The 18231-nt window shown below is 40.7% G+C and overlaps 2 protein-coding genes across 5 annotated transcripts in view; both read right to left on the bottom strand.

Annotated features, from left to right (window-relative positions):
• Window positions 1–769: 769 nt before the first annotated feature.
• On the bottom strand, window positions 770–8960 carry LOC146618086 (RNA 2',3'-cyclic phosphatase angel2-like). Of its 4 annotated transcripts, none has more exons than XM_085372400.1 (9): window positions 8758–8960; window positions 6524–7419; window positions 5837–6048; window positions 5155–5224; window positions 4198–4628; window positions 3802–3937; window positions 2714–2783; window positions 2449–2582; window positions 770–1796 (listed from the first exon to the last, which is right to left on the bottom strand). In XM_085372400.1, exons 2-9 carry the CDS (start codon window positions 7410–7412, stop codon window positions 1633–1635), a joined length of 2106 nt encoding a protein of 701 aa, XP_085228526.1. In that variant the 5' UTR covers window positions 7413–7419; window positions 8758–8960; the 3' UTR covers window positions 770–1632. The 4 variants fall into 4 exon arrangements, with proteins under 4 accessions (XP_085228526.1, XP_085228528.1, XP_085228527.1 ...); XM_085372402.1 differs by having other exon boundaries at window positions 770–1769; XM_085372401.1 differs by lacking the exon at window positions 8758–8960 and adding an exon at window positions 8030–8155.
• A 4249-nt stretch (window positions 8961–13209) lies between these two features.
• The window catches only part of LOC146618083 (polypeptide N-acetylgalactosaminyltransferase 14-like), a 264598-nt gene continuing 259576 nt past the window's right edge, over window positions 13210–18231 (bottom strand). Inside the window, exon 17 of the mRNA XM_085372113.1 lies at window positions 13210–13368. Coding sequence (XP_085228239.1) covers window positions 13210–13368 — 159 coding nt within the window. The remainder of the gene's footprint in view (window positions 13369–18231) is intronic.

The following is an 18231-nucleotide window of genomic DNA, read 5'->3' as shown; positions in this document are numbered from 1 at the left end:
CAAATTAATGGTTTGAATATGAGCAGTTACAGTCCAATGAGTCTGTTAAGCTAGCCCGAGAAAAACTACTGTAAAAAAACAAAACAAAAAGTGCTAAAGCTTTATTAGAAGTCAGTGTATAAAATGCAAAAATGATTGAAACCAAAGGTAAATGTAATAGAAAAAGAACTTTTATTTACAAAGTGTAAACTTCCAGCAAAAATCAACTCCTTAAAATGATACAAAAATACATCCAGTCTTTATTTTCAGTATTTACATGTGTGAAAATATGACACAAGACCGCTCCAGTAACAACCGACCATACTGATATTTATGCAGAATTAAAATTTAGAGTCCTCAGCGGACATATACATCCATGTTTTCCATATAACATCTTAATTTAACTATAAATAATTGAAATATATGAGAACTAGTTGAGTGCTGTATAGTGCTTAGTTTAATTTTTGGCACATTGTGAAATATAAGAGAAAATCATTACATGGCTGTGATGCAACCGACACAGGAGATATTTCTGAAGATCTTTAGAAATACAAGCTAAACTTTTATTTATATTTTGTTAGTTTTTAAAGGAGAATGAGCACCGTCTTGTTATCAAAAGAAAATGATCAAGTTTTCTAAATTAGCAGCACTACAGTAAACGTTCAGCTTTAAAAAGTGACTTAAAATCCATCCCTTCATCGATACAGCTCGAAAGGAAACATTAGTAAGAAAGAAAACTTTCTATTTATTAAAAAACAAAAGAAAGAAAATATGGTAAACATCTCTACATGGTGGGAAAAATGTCAAATTAAATATGTTACTACTGCTTTAAAATGATGATCATTTGGATGTTTAGAGATATGAACACGTTAATCATTTCAGGGGAAATCCAGACTGCCAGAATTCATTTTTTACTCATCATTTAAAGAACAAGACCTAAACTTTTAGTTAAAACCCCTGAACATAATGTGCAGGAAAACAACCGCCTGCTGGGGTTAAGAAATGGGACGCGCCACCATGCAGCAGGAAAAACAAGAAAAGCTTTAACATAATTACTTTTTCCTGCCTGAACAAAAAAAATAAATTAAACTAAGAAAAAAAAAATGTTATTTTAGAAAGATACCTCTCCTTACGCTTCAAGCTCCTCCCACCACATAAGCATCCCCACTCTCTCAGGTGAAAGTCCTCTGCACAAAGCCATTTAGCAAGTGGGTCTCATTTCATAAGCAGACTTAAACATTTTGCCACTTAAAGATGGGGCATTTTTGGAGAAAACATCACAAATTATAATTTAAGTGGTTCAACGGGGATTTAGGCTCCTCCTCTACCTTCTGTTTGTTTTTCATCCCATAACAAGACATGAAAAGTAATAATAGTATAGATGGGTAGAAATAGTATCAATAGTTTAATCACAAAAAATAGAGAAAAATAAATATTGTTGTAACTCCGTGAAGCAATCTGTATGAAATCATTAATTTAACTTGCAGCCACTCTTGGAGAGGACTTGAAAAGGGTTTTCCCTTTTAATAATAAAATCACATACTGAATTAAACACCCCAGCATTTAATGTTCATCCTGTTTTTGTTGTTTATGTGGGGAAGAAACTGCAGATTCCTTGAACATTCCTACTTTCCTCAGTGGACCTGCAGCGCTTCAGCACCAAATGCGGAAACGAGCGAGGAGAGGGAGATGGTCCGATGAGTGCCGATGGTTAGGCAGGCCGTTGACTTCCTCGAGCTCCGCCTGGCCGACCAATGACAGCCTGCCCAGCAGCTGGAGGCCCCGCCCACCTGGAAGTGAGGGAGGTGGAACGAAATCTTTCAGAGAAAAAGGACAGAGGGAAAAGAGAGAAACTGAATTAAAGAGATTAAAGATTAAAGAAGAAGCAGAAGGAATTCAGAGATAGTGGCTTCCAGCAGGTATTACTTAATACAGCTTTAAGATCTTACTGTTTGAAAAGTCACCAGTGACGGTATGGTAACATAAAGACAAATAAATGAATTAACCCATAAAAAAGTAGGAAATCGACTCCATTTAAACAGCACATCTCATTTTTAAGCCACTCCAAGCAGAGAAACAACAGTCACCCTTTCACATTAACTCATACAGAAGTTTTTTATTTCTCACGCCTCTGTCACAGTTTTGAGGGTTCAGTGTCAACAAAGGACATTTGGATATGGAAGCTAAAAACAGCCATAAAGGCACATTCAGCAGCAGTAGTGAAAGGGTTTGTACATGTAAAGGATTTAACAGCCTGCTCAATCTATTAACAGCCTTTTAGAGACATTTGTTCCCAGACGGACCCATGATCATCTACAGAAAGCATATTATTGCCAATATAGACGCTTACAGCAATTAAAGGAAATGTACCTATCTTTAAAGTCTGAGATTTTAAAAGACTTAAATACTAATAGAAATACTAAAGAAAATCTGACCTTTGTGTGTTTGTGTGTTTGTGAGAGAGCGTACCGGGACTATACAGGATGTAATCCACTGTCAGGGCCGTGCGGGAGTGACAGGTGGTGATCTCAGGTCTCCTGTCAGGCATCAGGTGATGTTGATAAGACGACTGCAGCTTCAGGCTGTGCTCGATCCTCCACGCTCTGCATACGCGTGGTTAGAGAGAGTTTGTCCATTTTTATTATGGCGACAACCAGCTTTTCAATTACTGAGAACTAAAAAGGCAGAAATGAAAGGAGGAGGGAGTGATGAGAGAAGGACGGCGAGACTTTACCTGCTGAATTCATAAGCAGCTTTGGCAGCGAGATCCTCCACACTGAGATTAGAGATCGCTCCCTCTACAGCTGACGGAGAGAAAAGGACAGGCGGTTGTTAGTGACGAGGTTCAACACACTAATCACTAAACTCTATTAACATCTCTCAGGCAAACTGGCGACAATCCAGGACAACATGAGTAACTTTCTAAGCAAAGTCTGAATAAAAGATTAAACAAATGGAGATCAAAGACAAACCTGCCTAATCACGTGCTGCACTGCGAAGTGGATGTTAAATTAAATGCAGGTTAAGCTTTGGAGGCCTGAATTTTTCTAGACATCATCCGATAGAGAAGCACACATAATTACACTTATTATTTTAAGTACATACATATGTTCATACCGACAAAAATGGCTATCTGGAGTATACCAGTACAGGCATGATGTACTCATAATGGTCAGAAAATTGGAAGTGGATGGTTGGACACTTTGTGCCCTCAATAGCTGAAGGAGAGGAGAAAAAAAAGCAAACCATTGATACAGTTCTATATTATTAGAGGATTCGCTATATTTTGATTTCTAATAAGTCCTTTGAGACAGAGCTAAACGCAGCCACAGGGAGTCCACGAGCCAGTGCACTACTAGCACCAGTCTGAGGCCTGGATAAACAGGCAGGGTCGAGTCAGGAAGATCATTCAGTGTAAAATCATCGAGAAGTAGCTCTTCGACTTGAACCATTTCTCACACTTTTTGCACACTAAGCAGCTGATTATGTAGCGTGCACAGTGTACTACTGGAAGTGCTTTCAGACACCTTGCGTCTTTAACCTGCCAGCTCACGAGCACACAGTGATGTGGGATTTCTGACAGCACCGTATGAGAAAAGAGCAGAAACTGCAAGTGGTCGTCAACTATCCTGCCGGCTGCATGTTCCACTCAGGCATCTCTCTCACGTAAACCAGGCACGATATGCCCTGAAGTGCAGCTGACGCAAACCGACTCCCACTGTGCTCTAAGTGTGAGAAACCACCTCTCTGAACAACGAGCCGGCTGGAATCTTTTGACTTTTTCCAGAATTCATTTGAGAAAACAGCTTTTCCAAAGTTTACCTGTAGGGCTGGTGGGCGAGGTCTCAGCACTAGCTTTGTTTTCATACTGGCACTGATGGGTTATTCCCAGGCTGGGAGACCAGATTGGAGACATGAGGAGACGCTGACCTCTGGGACTGTTTTCCTGACCTGACACCTACACAAACACCCAGAAAAGAAAAGGGGGAAAGAAAAACAAAACGGAGAAGTGAGTGTTGGGGATTGAAGCATCGAGTATTTCTTTTTTTGATGAGTGGGAAATGGACACTGTGAGGCGACAGAAACCAGGCAAAAACAAATTGGATTTACTGAACTGAAAACCACAGATGACAGTTTTGCATGAATGACCATCAACGACCAGAATGTCTACTAACTATAAGTTAATTGATCAGTTTGTGAGTGGCACAATATTCTCACCATGCCAATCTGCATTCCACTATACTGCAGGCAGCCTGTGGTCAGGAAACTGTACAGTGGACTCCAGGGAGCAGAGTTAAAATCCCCACATAAAACCACTGGGTTAACCTGCCCGTTTGGGAGGCGGGACAGTCGGTTGATCTCAGCCAATAAGATTGCCAGCTGGGCCAGTTTGATGTCACCTCGCCGGGGGTTGTAGAGAAGGTGGGTGTTGGCGACACAGATGAATGAGGAGGGATTTAAATGACTGAAGCTCTTGTTAGGTTGCAACAGCACAACCAATCCCACGTTGTCTCGGTCGAGGAGGGTGTCGCCGGGCCGGAAAAACTCGACGGGATTGGAGGAGAGGAGGGAGAAGCGGGAGGTTTTGAAGACAACGGCACAACCGTCTGGTTTCTTTCCTGTCCGCTTTTTATACTCACAGTGATAACCTGACAAACACACACAAAGATGGGTTATTATATTAAAAATATCATGAATAAATGACAAAGAAATATCACAGACAGAAACAATCAAATTATATCAAATTTTACCACAGCAAAAAGGCCTTAAACCTGGGCTGGCTCTTATATATTGCTTTTCCCACCAGCTCAGCATGCTTTATATAACATTTCAACCTCAGAAAACACTTTAATGATGAGTTTTCAGATCCATCTGAAGTAAAATAACCAATAAAGCAGGTTGTGAATTAGGGTGTGACAGTGAAACTGAGTTTGTGATCAGACTCACAACTCAGAAGATCGATTAAAAAAAAAGAGAAATGAAATGAAAGGAGCAAAATGCTCGAGTCTCGACTCCGAAAAGCAGTGAGTGGCAATAACGTCGCTTTACCCATCTTTAATATACAGTCTGTTTGCACTAGTTAGGGAAGATTTATCTGTCTTCACTTTTTTTGTCTTTCACTTTTAACGGCCCTCCCAAGCACACACATGTACACACAAAAATGAGCAGCAGTACCTAGTGCCTGGAGAGCAGGCTTAATCTGGTTTTCATAGTGGTCCTCCTGCACTTCCTGAAGACACAGGATCTAAAAAAAAAAAACAACAACAAAAAAACCTCTCATAAATTTATGATGAAGAGCCAAAAGTATATGGACACGTTTACCAACACCCTTCTGTGCATTTTGCTGTTTTCTGGTGGTCTGCAACTCCTATTAATGATGCAGCACAATGACTTTGAACCACTGTGTGTTACAAACTCTGTGGCAACAATTTCACTTCTGCTTTAAATGGGCTTAATCGATACGTTAATGTCAACTCCAAATAACCTAGGATAAAGGATCAGATAAAGGATCCAGTGCAGCCTATAAGTTTTGATAAGATGAGTAACAAGATATTTAAAAGATCAGGATGCACAGCCTGTAACTTGTGATGGCCAAACTCCTAACAGGTTTTACTGAATGTAACTCTCTAAACTTAAGCACAACAGAAGTAAAAGAGAAGAGTCATCATTACAAGTGGAATGAATAAACTCTCCCCAAAAAATGAACACTTGATTAGTTTAATTGCCAGTAACCAGTAGATAATATGTTCCTTTTATGGCCCAGCCCAGGTTTACCACTGAACATCAGGGCAAAACTTCCTCCTGAGACCATTAAACTATACGTATTAATACGTTTTATGACACTGCATCCCCTCACATCAGCATTGTGGTGCTGGATCTCTGCCAGTAGGTTATGCAGTCGGTATTCCCAAGGCAGGACGTCCGGGTCACAGTGTCGGTACAGGTAGGCATTGTCCTCCAGAAGCTGCTGGGAGAGGATGTTGTAGGACATCACCGAGAAGTCAAAGACTGAACTGTCGCCTGGTGGGTGGAGGTCAGTGCTGCAGGACTCCCAGTGTCTTTGAAGAGCTGAGGAGAGATGAGACAAATGGAGAGCTGGAAATATAATCTCTAAATATGAAGAAATAGAATCTGCAGCCAGAAGACAAGAATTAGCCATTTCTGTGTGCAATTTGCTTTTAGTCTGAATTGTATTGACCAGTTAATTACACTGAAACAGGCACCGTCTCCATGCAGGTTCACAGCCTGTTTTGAACACAAAAGTAGGATTGAATCTGTCAAAATGTCCATTTCCAAACCACAGGCCAGATTGCTGTTCTGGTCTTTGACATGATTCAGCTGCTTTCCCCAAAAAGGGTTCCCACTGTGGGACAGACAGGACCTCCACCTTTGCTTTTACTTGGACTTTTTCAGATTTAGATTATTGCTCTGTGGAGGGAAAATTTCCTAGCTGATCTCTTAATGGAGACTCTGCTTCCAACATGTTTTCAAGCAGCAGAAAAGACACATCAAAACTGTAATTATACTTAACAAAAGGACTCACATTTCACAGCCCTTCTTGGTGGAGAGGGCTGCGTGTTTCCTCCAGGTACCTGCCCCAGGTTTGAGGGGCAAGTGGTGCTGCGAGGCTGCCCTCCATCACTACATCCATCCCTCTGCTGCTCTGAAGTCCCTTTTGTGTCCCTGTGAGGCCCATCCAGCTCCTGAGACCCCCTCCCTTTGAACCATTGGTTGGGTTTGTGCATCACTGGCTGTGATTCTTTATGTCCTTCTTGCTGATGATGATGACGATGATAATGATGATGATCTCTGTCTGCACTCTCTCTTCGCTGTCTGTCTTTAGTCTCACTTTTAGTCCTTTCCACATTTTTATCTCTGCTGGTTTCCCCTCTGACATCTTTCCCGACATTATTCTTCACTCTGTCTTTAGTTCCATCGTTGAAGTGGTGACTAGATCGAAGGCTGCCATCTTTTCTGGAATCTAGGTGATGGTGCTCCCTCTTGGACCCTCCCTCCTTACCCTCTGTTGCTCCTCCTCTGGGTCCCTCCTTTTCTTTATTTTGTTCTTTTCTTTCCTCTCCACTCTTCCTCCGTTTGTAGGGCGGCCCTCTGTCTCTGTCGGGGAACTCCATCAAGTGGTCTGCAGAGGTGTGGAATGAGCGGCAAGCACCAAAGTCACCAAGGTTGATGTTCAGGGGGTGTAATGCCCTGTGAGTGAAAGATTCAAGGGCAGACGGGTGGGAGTGGGGAAGTCGAGAAGGCCAGGGTGGAAACCCTGGCACCGACCACCATGGATGAGGGGTGGGAATGAATTGGGGAAGGAAGGAGGACGCAGAGGAATCAGTGTTGCTCTTGAAGCGGGCCTGGGAAAGAGCAGGAAGACTGCAGGGTGGGAAAGATGAGCTCAAAGAGCTCAGCCGGCGAAGGAACATGGGATGACTGGAGGGAGACATTAGGGGGGGGGGAATCAATACACGGAGCCGATGTCTGCAGGTTCTCAGTTGTGAGAATTTGCTATTTTTACATCCATATGTCTTTTATCTAACTGCAGGTTAGATTAAATGATAAAAAAATTTTTCTGCCAGTTAGATTTAAGGATAACTTATTGTCTGAAATAACACGATGAGAGAATGATCTAAGTGGAGGCAAAAATTACTTTCAAAACCATATATTTAGTTTAAAATCGCAAAAATAACTGGCAAAAAGCCCAGGGGTGTCCAAGAACATGTTATCAAAACTGTTATATGAACTCTTCATTAAACATGCAACTTTCTAGCTGCTTTGTTGAAATGACAGCTACCAGAAGCAGCGATGGCTAAGCTAGTTGCTGCTGCTTCCCTGGTTGTTTTGGAGCACTTCTAGTTAAAACTGATGTGTGTTTAAATGTGGATTACACAACAAACGAGTAGGCGAATACTAAAAGGACGAATCACCAATCAGAAGTTGACGTTGCGTTTGTTATAAATGATTTCAACCGCATTGAAAATTAACAGAACTCAAACACTGTGATTCGTTTTTAACCCGGAGCTGCTAGGTCACGTCGACTTACGTGTCGTCATCGGCGACTTTGTTTAAGCCTCAGCTTGGGTGCATTTTCAGACACAACGAGATAACAGGATGGAAGTTTCGACCTTTGAGTTTGAATCTGCAGTCAGATCAAGACAAGTCGAGTCCCCGAAATCCTACGTAACTAAACGTAAAAACAAAGCGCGGAATGAGGCGTTGGCTTCATGTACCGTCAGTATTTTCGTCAAATCCAACAGGGACAACATACGGCGCAGATTTTGTGTGCTAACGTACCAGTGTAGCTACAAAAAATGTGTGTCAAATATTAAAGAGTGGGATGACAGCTAACGAAACAAACACTCCGCTTTTACAGAGGAATCTTGCTCTTTGCCAAAGCTGGTTGCGCAACTCCCAACATTTTCAAGGCTACATAAATGCATCACCATCACTCTCGCATGCGTCTCTTTCTCGCGCTGGATGTTGTAGTCTTTTACTTGAGTTAGTTAACAGTGAGTGATATGGTTCAAACTATTGAAGGTACTACAGACAACCGGGTACGGTGCGGAAAGTGGTCCGGGTGCAACGTAACTTACCATTGCTTATACATTTTTATCGAGCGCATTATGAAATGTCACTTCAAACGTTGAGGTTATCAGTTATAAAAGCGATAGCGACTCATTATTAAAGAAACCCGTGAATTATGTCAACAGCTAGGATTCTTTATTGAAAGCGCCGTGAATGAAGAATTAAAACAAAGGTCATTGTACTTACGTAAAAGCGAGCCTCTCGAAGACAGCGGTGTCGTTTAAAGCCTCTTTAAACACAAAATGTCACCTTCCAGTCTGTGTCATTTTCTGTTATAATGCGTCGTTGAAATCTGAAATAGAGCTGTCTTGTGTCGGAGTAATAGTTTGCTGAGTGTGGCTAGAGAAGCAGTGGTTTGTTAGAGCTGAGGAGTGGGCACAGAGGCAATGAACGGTATCTCTCTCTCTGTGTGTGTGTGTGTTTGGACAAACAAACCCTGCCTCGTTCCAGTTTTGTTCCCCAGTTTTCACAAATGAAGAATTTTCTAGCTAATTTTCAGATTTGGAGTACTATGGTGTCAGCACAAAAATCGTCCCCATGTGTATATTCACAGAATTTTTTTGAGTTACATGAAGGCTCGTGTAAACGGACGGAGAGCCTAATGATGCATTTAAAACTCGAAAATCTGGGCAGTACGGACCATTGTGTGTTGACAATGGTCTGTGTTCATGACAAGAAACTTCTTAAAGCAGACAAAGAAACTTAAACCAAACAGAATCAGAATCCTTTTGTCATGAATTGTTTAATTGTCATTAAACATCAAAGATTCAATGAAATTAGAAGCAGCTACATGGTAGTAGCATTTAGAATAAATTAGAAAAAAAAAACCCAATAAAAACAAGAATACCAACTATAAAACTATACAAATGTACAGGGGTTATATAGATCCGAAAGCGGGCGCACGTGTGTGTTGTATGAGTGTGAGCAGTACTGATGTGTGAGTTTGTGAGTTTGGCTGGGGTGCACGTGTGTTCAATACAGCGATGGTTCATGGAAAGAAACTGTTCGTGAGTCTGCTAGTCTTGGTTTGGATGGACCCGTAGAGTCTCCCAGAGGGCAGCAGATCAAACAGGTGGAGGTGGGATGGAGGATGGGTGGAGTCTTGTGTGATTGCATTAGCTCTGCAGCAGTAGTGGGATGTATAGATGTCTGCAACCGAGGGGTGGGGGCAGCTGATGAACTCCTGCACTGTGTTGACCTCTTCCACTCATCCTGGGAGCAGTGTGTGAACCACACTGTGGTGCAGTATGTGAGGATGCTCTGGATGACTGAGTGATGGAGGTCACCAGCAGTTTTGCAGAGATGCTGTTCCTTTTGAGCACTCTCAGGTAGGAGGTGGAGGTGTTTGCAGCCCAGGAGAGGTCAGCAGAGAGGTGGGGGGTGTAGACAGGAAGGGTGGCCTTTATGTGCTTTAAGACCAGCTGTTCCAGGGACTTAGTGATCACAGGTATGAGTGCATTGGGGTGGAAGTTGTTGAGGCTGTTTGTAGATTATTTTTTGGGTACAGGAATGATTAAAGTGGACTTTGAGTGTGAGAAGAAGGTGTTTAGTTCTTTTGTTAATGCATGCTCAGGTCCACAACTGTGTTGGACTGCCCCCTGAATTTGGTAATATGGTGGACCTAAAAGCAGATTTGCGTGGTTTGAGGAGTGTTTTGACATGACTGTTCATCCAGGGCTTCTGCTTTATGTGACGCTGATGTAGGACAGAACAGCCAGTGTGTGAACAGTCAGGTCCTCACTGTCAAAGACACTCTTAGTTATAAAGGATGTACAACTGGTTATAAAGGTGTGACCTTCAAAACCAGTTGGTTCATAAGATAAACTGATTTCTGTTGAAGTTAAACACAGAGCTTTCACAACCACAGCTGCAGATCTCAAAGGAAATACCCTTGTATTTCTGAAGCTAATATATGACACCATACTTGCATTATAAACAAACATGAGGCTGTGTAATTCTAACCTGTTTCTGCAGTACTTTAAAGCCCTTAAATTTAATGAATTAATATAAAGTCTACTGTGAGGATGCACGATCACAAGAAAATGTGCCATAGTCCAAACATGGACCTAACTGTGTAAAGGGTAAAACATAAGAAAAGATTAGTTGTAGTTTTGTAAATATTTTGAGCAGCACCGTGTTTGCACCAACAGCAGCTCACAGTTTGCACAATAAGCATGTCAATAAAATAGAAACAGCCATTATAAAAGCTTTATTCAGGATTCAGGAATCAAACAGGATATCAAACTGATGCTGAAGATGTCAAACACATTATGTAACTGAACCGCAAAGAAGTTCTACAATTTTTAAAAATCATTGTGAACAGACAGAGAGGCGATTTAGAGAAGACTTGCAGTTAACATCAGTTTGGATTTTGACTCTTCCCACAGGTTTGAGCTCCACCAGCCCAACCTCGTGCCCATTCAGAGTGCTCAGAAATAATCTCAAGTAGGAGAAAAACAAAAGGTTTGGTTGCATCATAGCACACCTCGAGAGTGGACACATTTATTAAAATAAACCCTAAATAGCATCATTTTTATTAATTTACCAAACTTGCCTGATAAATATCAATACTTTGTAATTATGGTGAAAAAATCTCATTTGTGTATAAAAAGTCTCACATGCACAGCAGCTGTGTGAAGCAGCTGCTTCATTTGGGCAACAGGAATCAGAAATTTGCTGATTTGATTTACCAGCATGTAGATATTCTGACATGTGCTGCATTCATGCTGTTCTTCCTCTTACATATTTTTTTCCACTGTGACTGTTTGTCCATATTTGCACCTGTAGCTCTGTCCTGTCTGCTTTCATGCTACATCCTGTAGTTAAGCCAGGGCGTGCTCTAAATTTCAGGTTTTGTGTTACCTAATGTGACTCCCCTCATTGTTTATTTCTTTCCTTTTCATCCTCTTCCTCATATTTCTGCAATCAAAGCTATTCACATGGCCAAGAGAGCTGCATGAGGCCAAGTTTCAATGGGGAAGTTACAGTCATTTAAAGAACCCATTAAAATGCTCCATCCACTGTGCAAACCCTATAACACTAACAATATGGGAATTCTAGCAGTCCCAGAGTAGGCAGCCTTGGTTGGCGTACAGAAACTACTCTAGATCTAGACTGTGTTTAGGTGCAAAGCTTTCTAAAAGTCAGCATTCCTTTTCCCATTTCTTAATTTTTATTTGGTAAATGGTAAATGTTTTGGCATATTTAAATAGCGCTTTTCTACTCTGAGCACTGAGCAATTCTAGTCATTTAAGGTGGCTTTGCATCATTCATAGTTCAAAATAATCTTTCTTTATCTCATACTTGGTACAGCTCCTAAGTTCATCCTCTCTGAAACAGGCCATTTTAGTTCCTGTTCCTTTAAGGCCACCCACCCTTTAAGCCTATGTTTCTTAAAGTGTGGGGCAGGTCCTGTAGGTGGGGCACAGAGCCACTGCAGGTGGGACACTGTCAACCTGGTGAAAAATATGAAGTGAAACTGGGTTTGCTTTTACTAGGCAGAGTATACAAAAATAGTTAGCTGATGCTGCTGCACTGACCTTTAAAGGTCAACATTAGAGGAGTTGTACCTCACACAAAGATCCTTTGTTATCGTTCATCCTCGTTTTTTTTTAAACTCTCGAGAGTGTTGCGCTTCTAAAATGGGGCATATGCCACAAAAACTAGGAGCTGCTGTTGTAAGCTTACTTTCTTCTGATTGGCTGCCCCTTGCAAACAGAAGGTTTGAACAGAAGATGGGTGGGGCTTTTGTGCTCACTTTAGGAATATCCTCTCTCACTGACATCACAAAGAGCCTACCGTTGAAAAAAATGGTATGAAACGGAGCATTTAGAGCAGGGTGGAGCCAGAGCTTTAGGATCACAGGGGTTACTTGTACATAAAGTGTTCTCATAATTGAGAACCTCAATAACTGAGACTATTCCCAAAGCAGTAAATGAAAGCTTAAGCCAAGCAACAAAACAAACAAACAAACAAACAAAAACCTTAGGATATATTCCAGACTGGAGATGATTGCATCCCGCTTGGTGTGACAGACTAAAGATTTCACATTTTGTGCAGTTTACTGGGGCTTTACTTTGGTGAGTTTCTGGTTAGATCCCAGTAAGAAACCGACTGGGATGCTGCAGTAAAGACAGTGACAGGTATTTGACCAACTGAAATAAAACCTCGAGCTGTGCTTGGTTTTAATTTCCAGCTTATTAAACATCCTTTAAAAGCAGATTGCAAAAGACACAGGAAACATTCTATGATTGTTATTTTTTGTTTGTTTTTTTTGTCCATCTCAGCTATTTGAAAGTTCTGGGTTTTAAGGTGCACTTGGTTTTCACTCTCCAATACAGACACTTGAATCTCCAAACCACACAATTTTCCGGCTTCTCTTGGAGCAACATTATTTCAAACCAGTGCAGCTCATAAATAAATCAGGTCTTTATACCTGAAAGGTCTGCATTTCTTTTCATGCTACAAAGACCCATAAAAAAGTCTTCATCAGCTTTCTATTCAGATATCCTCGATGCAGCACTGTGACATGATTGCTCATGCATGGTCAGTGTGTGAGCAGCATTCTCTCTTTGAGTTGAGGGATGAGTGTGACAGGGCACATTTTTTAAGAGGGAGTAAAGGTCACATGGTCAGGGGTCAGGAGAAGGGGACTTCCCATCTTTGCGTGTATGCGCTCAGTTCACAGGGGCTGATCACCAACATTCGGGAATCGTCCATCCCGTCCAGAGCCATCTCCGAGTCCAGGCAGAACCGGGAGACGAGGTGCTCCAAGTGAGTCCCTGACTTCTGCCACCGCTGCAGGAAAAATGAAGAAAAAAAACATTTAAAAAGTTAAAAACAAACGTTTAAAATCTTAACTACTTTATCATCTCATGTAAATTAGAAAACAAAACATTTACTGGTTAGTGTGGAAAACATACCACAAATAAGGAGTCCAAAAATTAATTTTTTGTTGTTGTTGCTGTGCTTCATTTTTTTTTTTGCTCACTATTGATCCAGCTGCTGTACTGCAGTCAAGAGCTGCTCGGAGGATCTAATGAATGCAGAAACCTGCAGCAGCTGTGAAAAGGTCTTCAGTCATGCTCTGCTGAGCAGGTGTATTACTGTATGACCGCAGAGAAATATGCTGAGAAACACGAATCTGACAATGACAGAGCTGATGTCACACTCTTTCGCATAAAAAAGAAAATGAAAAGAAAACGTTTTTTAGGGGTTACACCTGCACACACAGCACTGAATGGCAGGCCTCGCTCAAGTCACTGAAGTAATTTAGAAAGCATGGAATATGCAGGCTATACAGCCGCCACCGAATCTAACAATACACCAACATAACATCTAAGAAAAAAAAACAGGATGCTTCAGCAGAAATCCCCAGGAACCGCACGCCGCACGATGACCACCAAACAGAGGTTAGCACCACAATTCTCATCAGAGGACCCGTCGGAGAAGCACGCTTCACTGAATCCTGAACGCTGTTATTGGTGATCAAATCTTTACTTTTAGAAGTGCATGTGTATGCAGATTTTACAAGTATGAAAAGTGCAAGTTTTCACTGATTTATATATATCCTCCATCCAGCTGGGCCATGTTCTCCCTGTGGATGTGTGGGTTTTAGTGGGACTCATGACTCGGGCTAATTGGTGATTCTAAACTGGCCTTAGGTGTGCATGGCTGTGCTCTTGGGTGTACTCAGCCTCTCACACTCCTATAGCTGAGTTGGGCTCCAGCCTGTCTATGACCCATGTCCATATAAGTGATTAGGATCTTACAATGGTAAAATATTCTTCCAAAAATCACTTCTAAGTTGTGTCAAGCTCAACTGCTGTTAAAATGTTCATGAAAAAAGAAAGTAATTTAAGTAATCCTAATAATAAAAACAAATCAAACACTGATTCAGGCTCCCTGGTGGAGTTATTAAATGTGCCAGCTCAATAGCTTACAACTGCTTTCACTGATGATATTTGTTCCCTTTTTACTCAAATAATACTTCAATAATTGTTTGTATTGTTTGATTGGAATCATTCAGACTAATGTTAAAAGCTGTGTTTTTGTCAGGAGCGAAATTATTCTCACCTTTAATATTCATTAAAATCATTTTCTACAGATGCAAAGTGACTAACATTTTTCACATGACTCCACCAACTTTACTTGAAGCCACCTGGTAATAAAAACATATTTATGGTTGTACTTCCACATCTAATTATACTCTCTACATTTATTGATTAAAAGGTAATCATAAATTCTGACCGCTTTCAGTTTACAATGGACAGCATGTGATTCCCCACAGTCACCACTAGATGGAGAAGTCTCCTGACTTTTTCAACAATCCAGTGGCTCTTTGACCAGATAGACACTGTGTGTGTGTGTGTGTGTGTGTGTGTGTGTGTGTGTGTGTACTTGTTTTCATGACATCTTAGGACAATTTTATGATAACACACTCACAAAATGAGGACGCTCAGAAAAATGAGGACATTTTTGAGGTCCTCATTTTTCTGAGCCTTCTAAAGTGTTCTAGAGGCTCCCAACATGCTCCCAAACCAAAAATCTCGGAAGTCCTGAAACATCACAATTTTATGAAAAAGTGTGTTTAAGTGTGTTTAGCGTTTTTGCTCACTTTCAGTTTCACCGCCTACTGGCCAGTTTTGGAACTTAACACACTTTAAACACACTTTCAGTGACGTCACTCTGCGAGTCCTCATATTGTAGGTGTGTCAGACACAATAACACATTTGACCCAGGTTATACCCTTCTGGGGCTTAGCGGACACATGCGTGGACAGCACCTTTTAGCTCTTATGTCCACAGTCGTATTCAATGTTGAAATGGAGGTGAAATTTATTTGAAACATTCGTGGAATAGTAACAGATGAATTTTGAGGCTTCTGAAAATTGTTCGTTCAAACCTTGCCAATTAAACAATCATTCTAACACACATCAAAATCTTTTCACATTTTTATACATATTAAGGTGAACTCTAAACAAGGGTAACAACAGTTAAATCAGGCAAATCTTGACAAAAATGAAGGTCTTTAGGTTCAGTTATCAGTGCCTGCACAGCTTGGTTTCTTTTGTTGTTGACAAAATGTATCGAAATATAAAGTTTCAACATTTGTCTAATTATATTACTATTAATTAATGAGTCTTACTTCTCAAGATCAATGCACAAATTGTCTGACCTTCACTATGCAGAATGATGTGTGTGCAGATTTTGACCCTTGAAGAGTTTATATTAATCTGAATTAATATAATTGCATCTGCAATCCGCAGTTGAACTTGGAGATTCCTGCCGCTGTCATCTGATTCAGTATGATCATCAGGCTCAGTCTCGACTCTGTGTATCTACAAGAATTGATGAAAAAAGTCAACACTTTATTAATTATATTTTAAATTCAACTTACCTTATACTTTTTACAATATGGTATAAAATGCATATTGTTTCTTTAAAAACTAATAACACACTATTAAAAACTGCAGAATGCACAATTCCAGCTTCATTTAGTAATTCAATTAGTAAATAAAAGTGAGTAATTAAGTCACTTAATTAACTAAGCAACTGTAAATGTCACAGTATACAGAAGTACAATTCAATTTCAATTCAATTTTATTTATATAGCACCAAATCACAAAAAAAGTCGCCTCAAGGCGCTTCATAGGTACAGAGAAAAACCCAACAATCATACTGTATGACCCCCTATGAGCAAGCGCTTTGGCAACAGTGGAAAGGAAAAACTCCCTTTTAACAGGAAGAAACCTCTGGCAGAACCAGGCTCAGGGAGGGGCGGCCATCTGTTGCGACTGGTTGGGGTGAGAGAAGGAAAACAGGATGAAAGACATGCTGTGGAAGAGAGACAGAGGTTAATAACAGATATGATTCAATGCAGAGAGGTCTATTAACACATACTGAGTTATAAAGGTGACTGGAAAGGAAAAACTCAATGCATCATGGGAATCCCCGGCTGCCTACGTCTATTGCAGCATAACTAAGGGAGGATTCATGGTCACCTGGTCCAGCCCTAACTATATGCTTCAGCTAAAAGGAACGTTTTAAGCCTAATCTTGAAAGTAGAGATAGTGTCTGTCTCCCAAATCCAAACTGGAAGCTGGTTCCACAGAAAAGGGGCCTGAAAACTGAAGGCTCTGCCTCCCATTCTACTTTTAAATACTCTAGGAACAACAAGTAGGCCTGCAGAGTGAGAGCGAAGTGCTCTAATAGGGTGATATGGTACTACAAGGTCATTAAGATAAGATGGGGCCTGGTTATTTAAGACCTTGTATGTGAGGAGTAGAATTTTGAATTTAATTCTGGATTTAACAGGAAGCCAATGAAGGGAAGCCAAAACAGGAGAAATCTGCTCTCTCTTTCTAGTCCCTGTCAGTACTCTTGCTGCAGCATTTTGGATTAGCTGAAGGCTTTTCAGGGAGTTTTTAGGACATTCTGATAATAATGAATTACAGTAGTCCAGCCTGGAAGTAATAAATGCATGAACTAGTTTTTCAGCGTCACTAAGAGACAGGATATTTCTAACTTTAGAGATGTTGCACAAATGAAAGAAAGCAGACTTACATATTTGTTTAATATGTGCATTGAAGGACATGTCTTGGTCAAAAATGACTCCAAGGTTCCTCACAGTATAACTGGAGGCCAAGGTAATGCCATCCAGGGTAAGAATCTGCTTAGATACCATATTTCTAAGATTTTCAGGGCCGAGTACAATAACCTCAGTTTGATCTGAATTAAGAAGCAGAAAGTTAGCGGCCATCCAGGTCTTTATGTCTTTAAGACATTCCTGCACTTTAACTAATTGGTGTGTGTTATCTGGCTTCATGGACAGAGCTGCGTGTCATCTGCATAGCAGTGTAAATGTATGCTATGTCTTCTAATGATACTGCCTAGGGGAAGCATGTATAATGTAAACAGAATTGGTCCTAGCACTGAACCCTGTGGAACTCCATAATTGACCTTAGTGGGTGAAGAGGACTCTCCATTTACATGAACAAATTGTAGTCTATTAGATAGATATGATACAAACCACTGGAGTGCAGTACCTGTAATACCTACAGCATGCTCTAATCGCTCTAATAGGATATTATGGTCAACAGTATCGAACGCTGCACTAAGGTCTAGCAGGACAAGCACAGAGATGAGTCCACTGTCAGAGGCCATAAGAAGATCATTTGTAACCTTCACTAAAGCTGTTTCTGTGCTGTGATGAGCTCTGAAACCTGACTGAAACTCTTCAAATAAACCATTCCTCTGCAGATGATCTGTTAGCTGTTTGACAACTACTCTTTCAAGGATTTTTGATATGAAAGGAAGGTTGGAGATTGGCCTATAATTAGCTAAGACTGCTGGGTCTAGAGATGGCTTTTTGAGTAAAGGTTTAACTACAGCCAGCTTGAAGGCCTGTGGTACATAGCCGATTATTAGAGATAGGTTGATCATATTTAAGATTGAAGCATTAATTAATGGCAGGACTTCTTTGAGCAGTTTTGTAGGAATGGGGTCTAAAAGACACGGAGGTTTGGAGGAAATAATTATAGAAGATAACTCAGAAAGATCAATTGGAGAAAAAGAGTAACTTAACATCAACGGTACTAAAAGTAGCTGTAGATAATATTACATCTGTGGGATGATTATTGGTAATTTTTTCTCTAATGAT

This window comes from Diplotaxodon limnothrissa, linkage group LG15 (genome assembly GCF_057381915.1).
Source record: "Diplotaxodon limnothrissa isolate DT_005_m linkage group LG15, D_limnothrissa_male_GT1.1, whole genome shotgun sequence".
In the NCBI taxonomy this organism is placed as follows: Eukaryota; Metazoa; Chordata; class Actinopteri; order Cichliformes; family Cichlidae; genus Diplotaxodon; species Diplotaxodon limnothrissa.
Note: the sequence above shows the minus strand (reverse complement) of the source record. Positions and strands in the feature narration are given on the sequence as shown.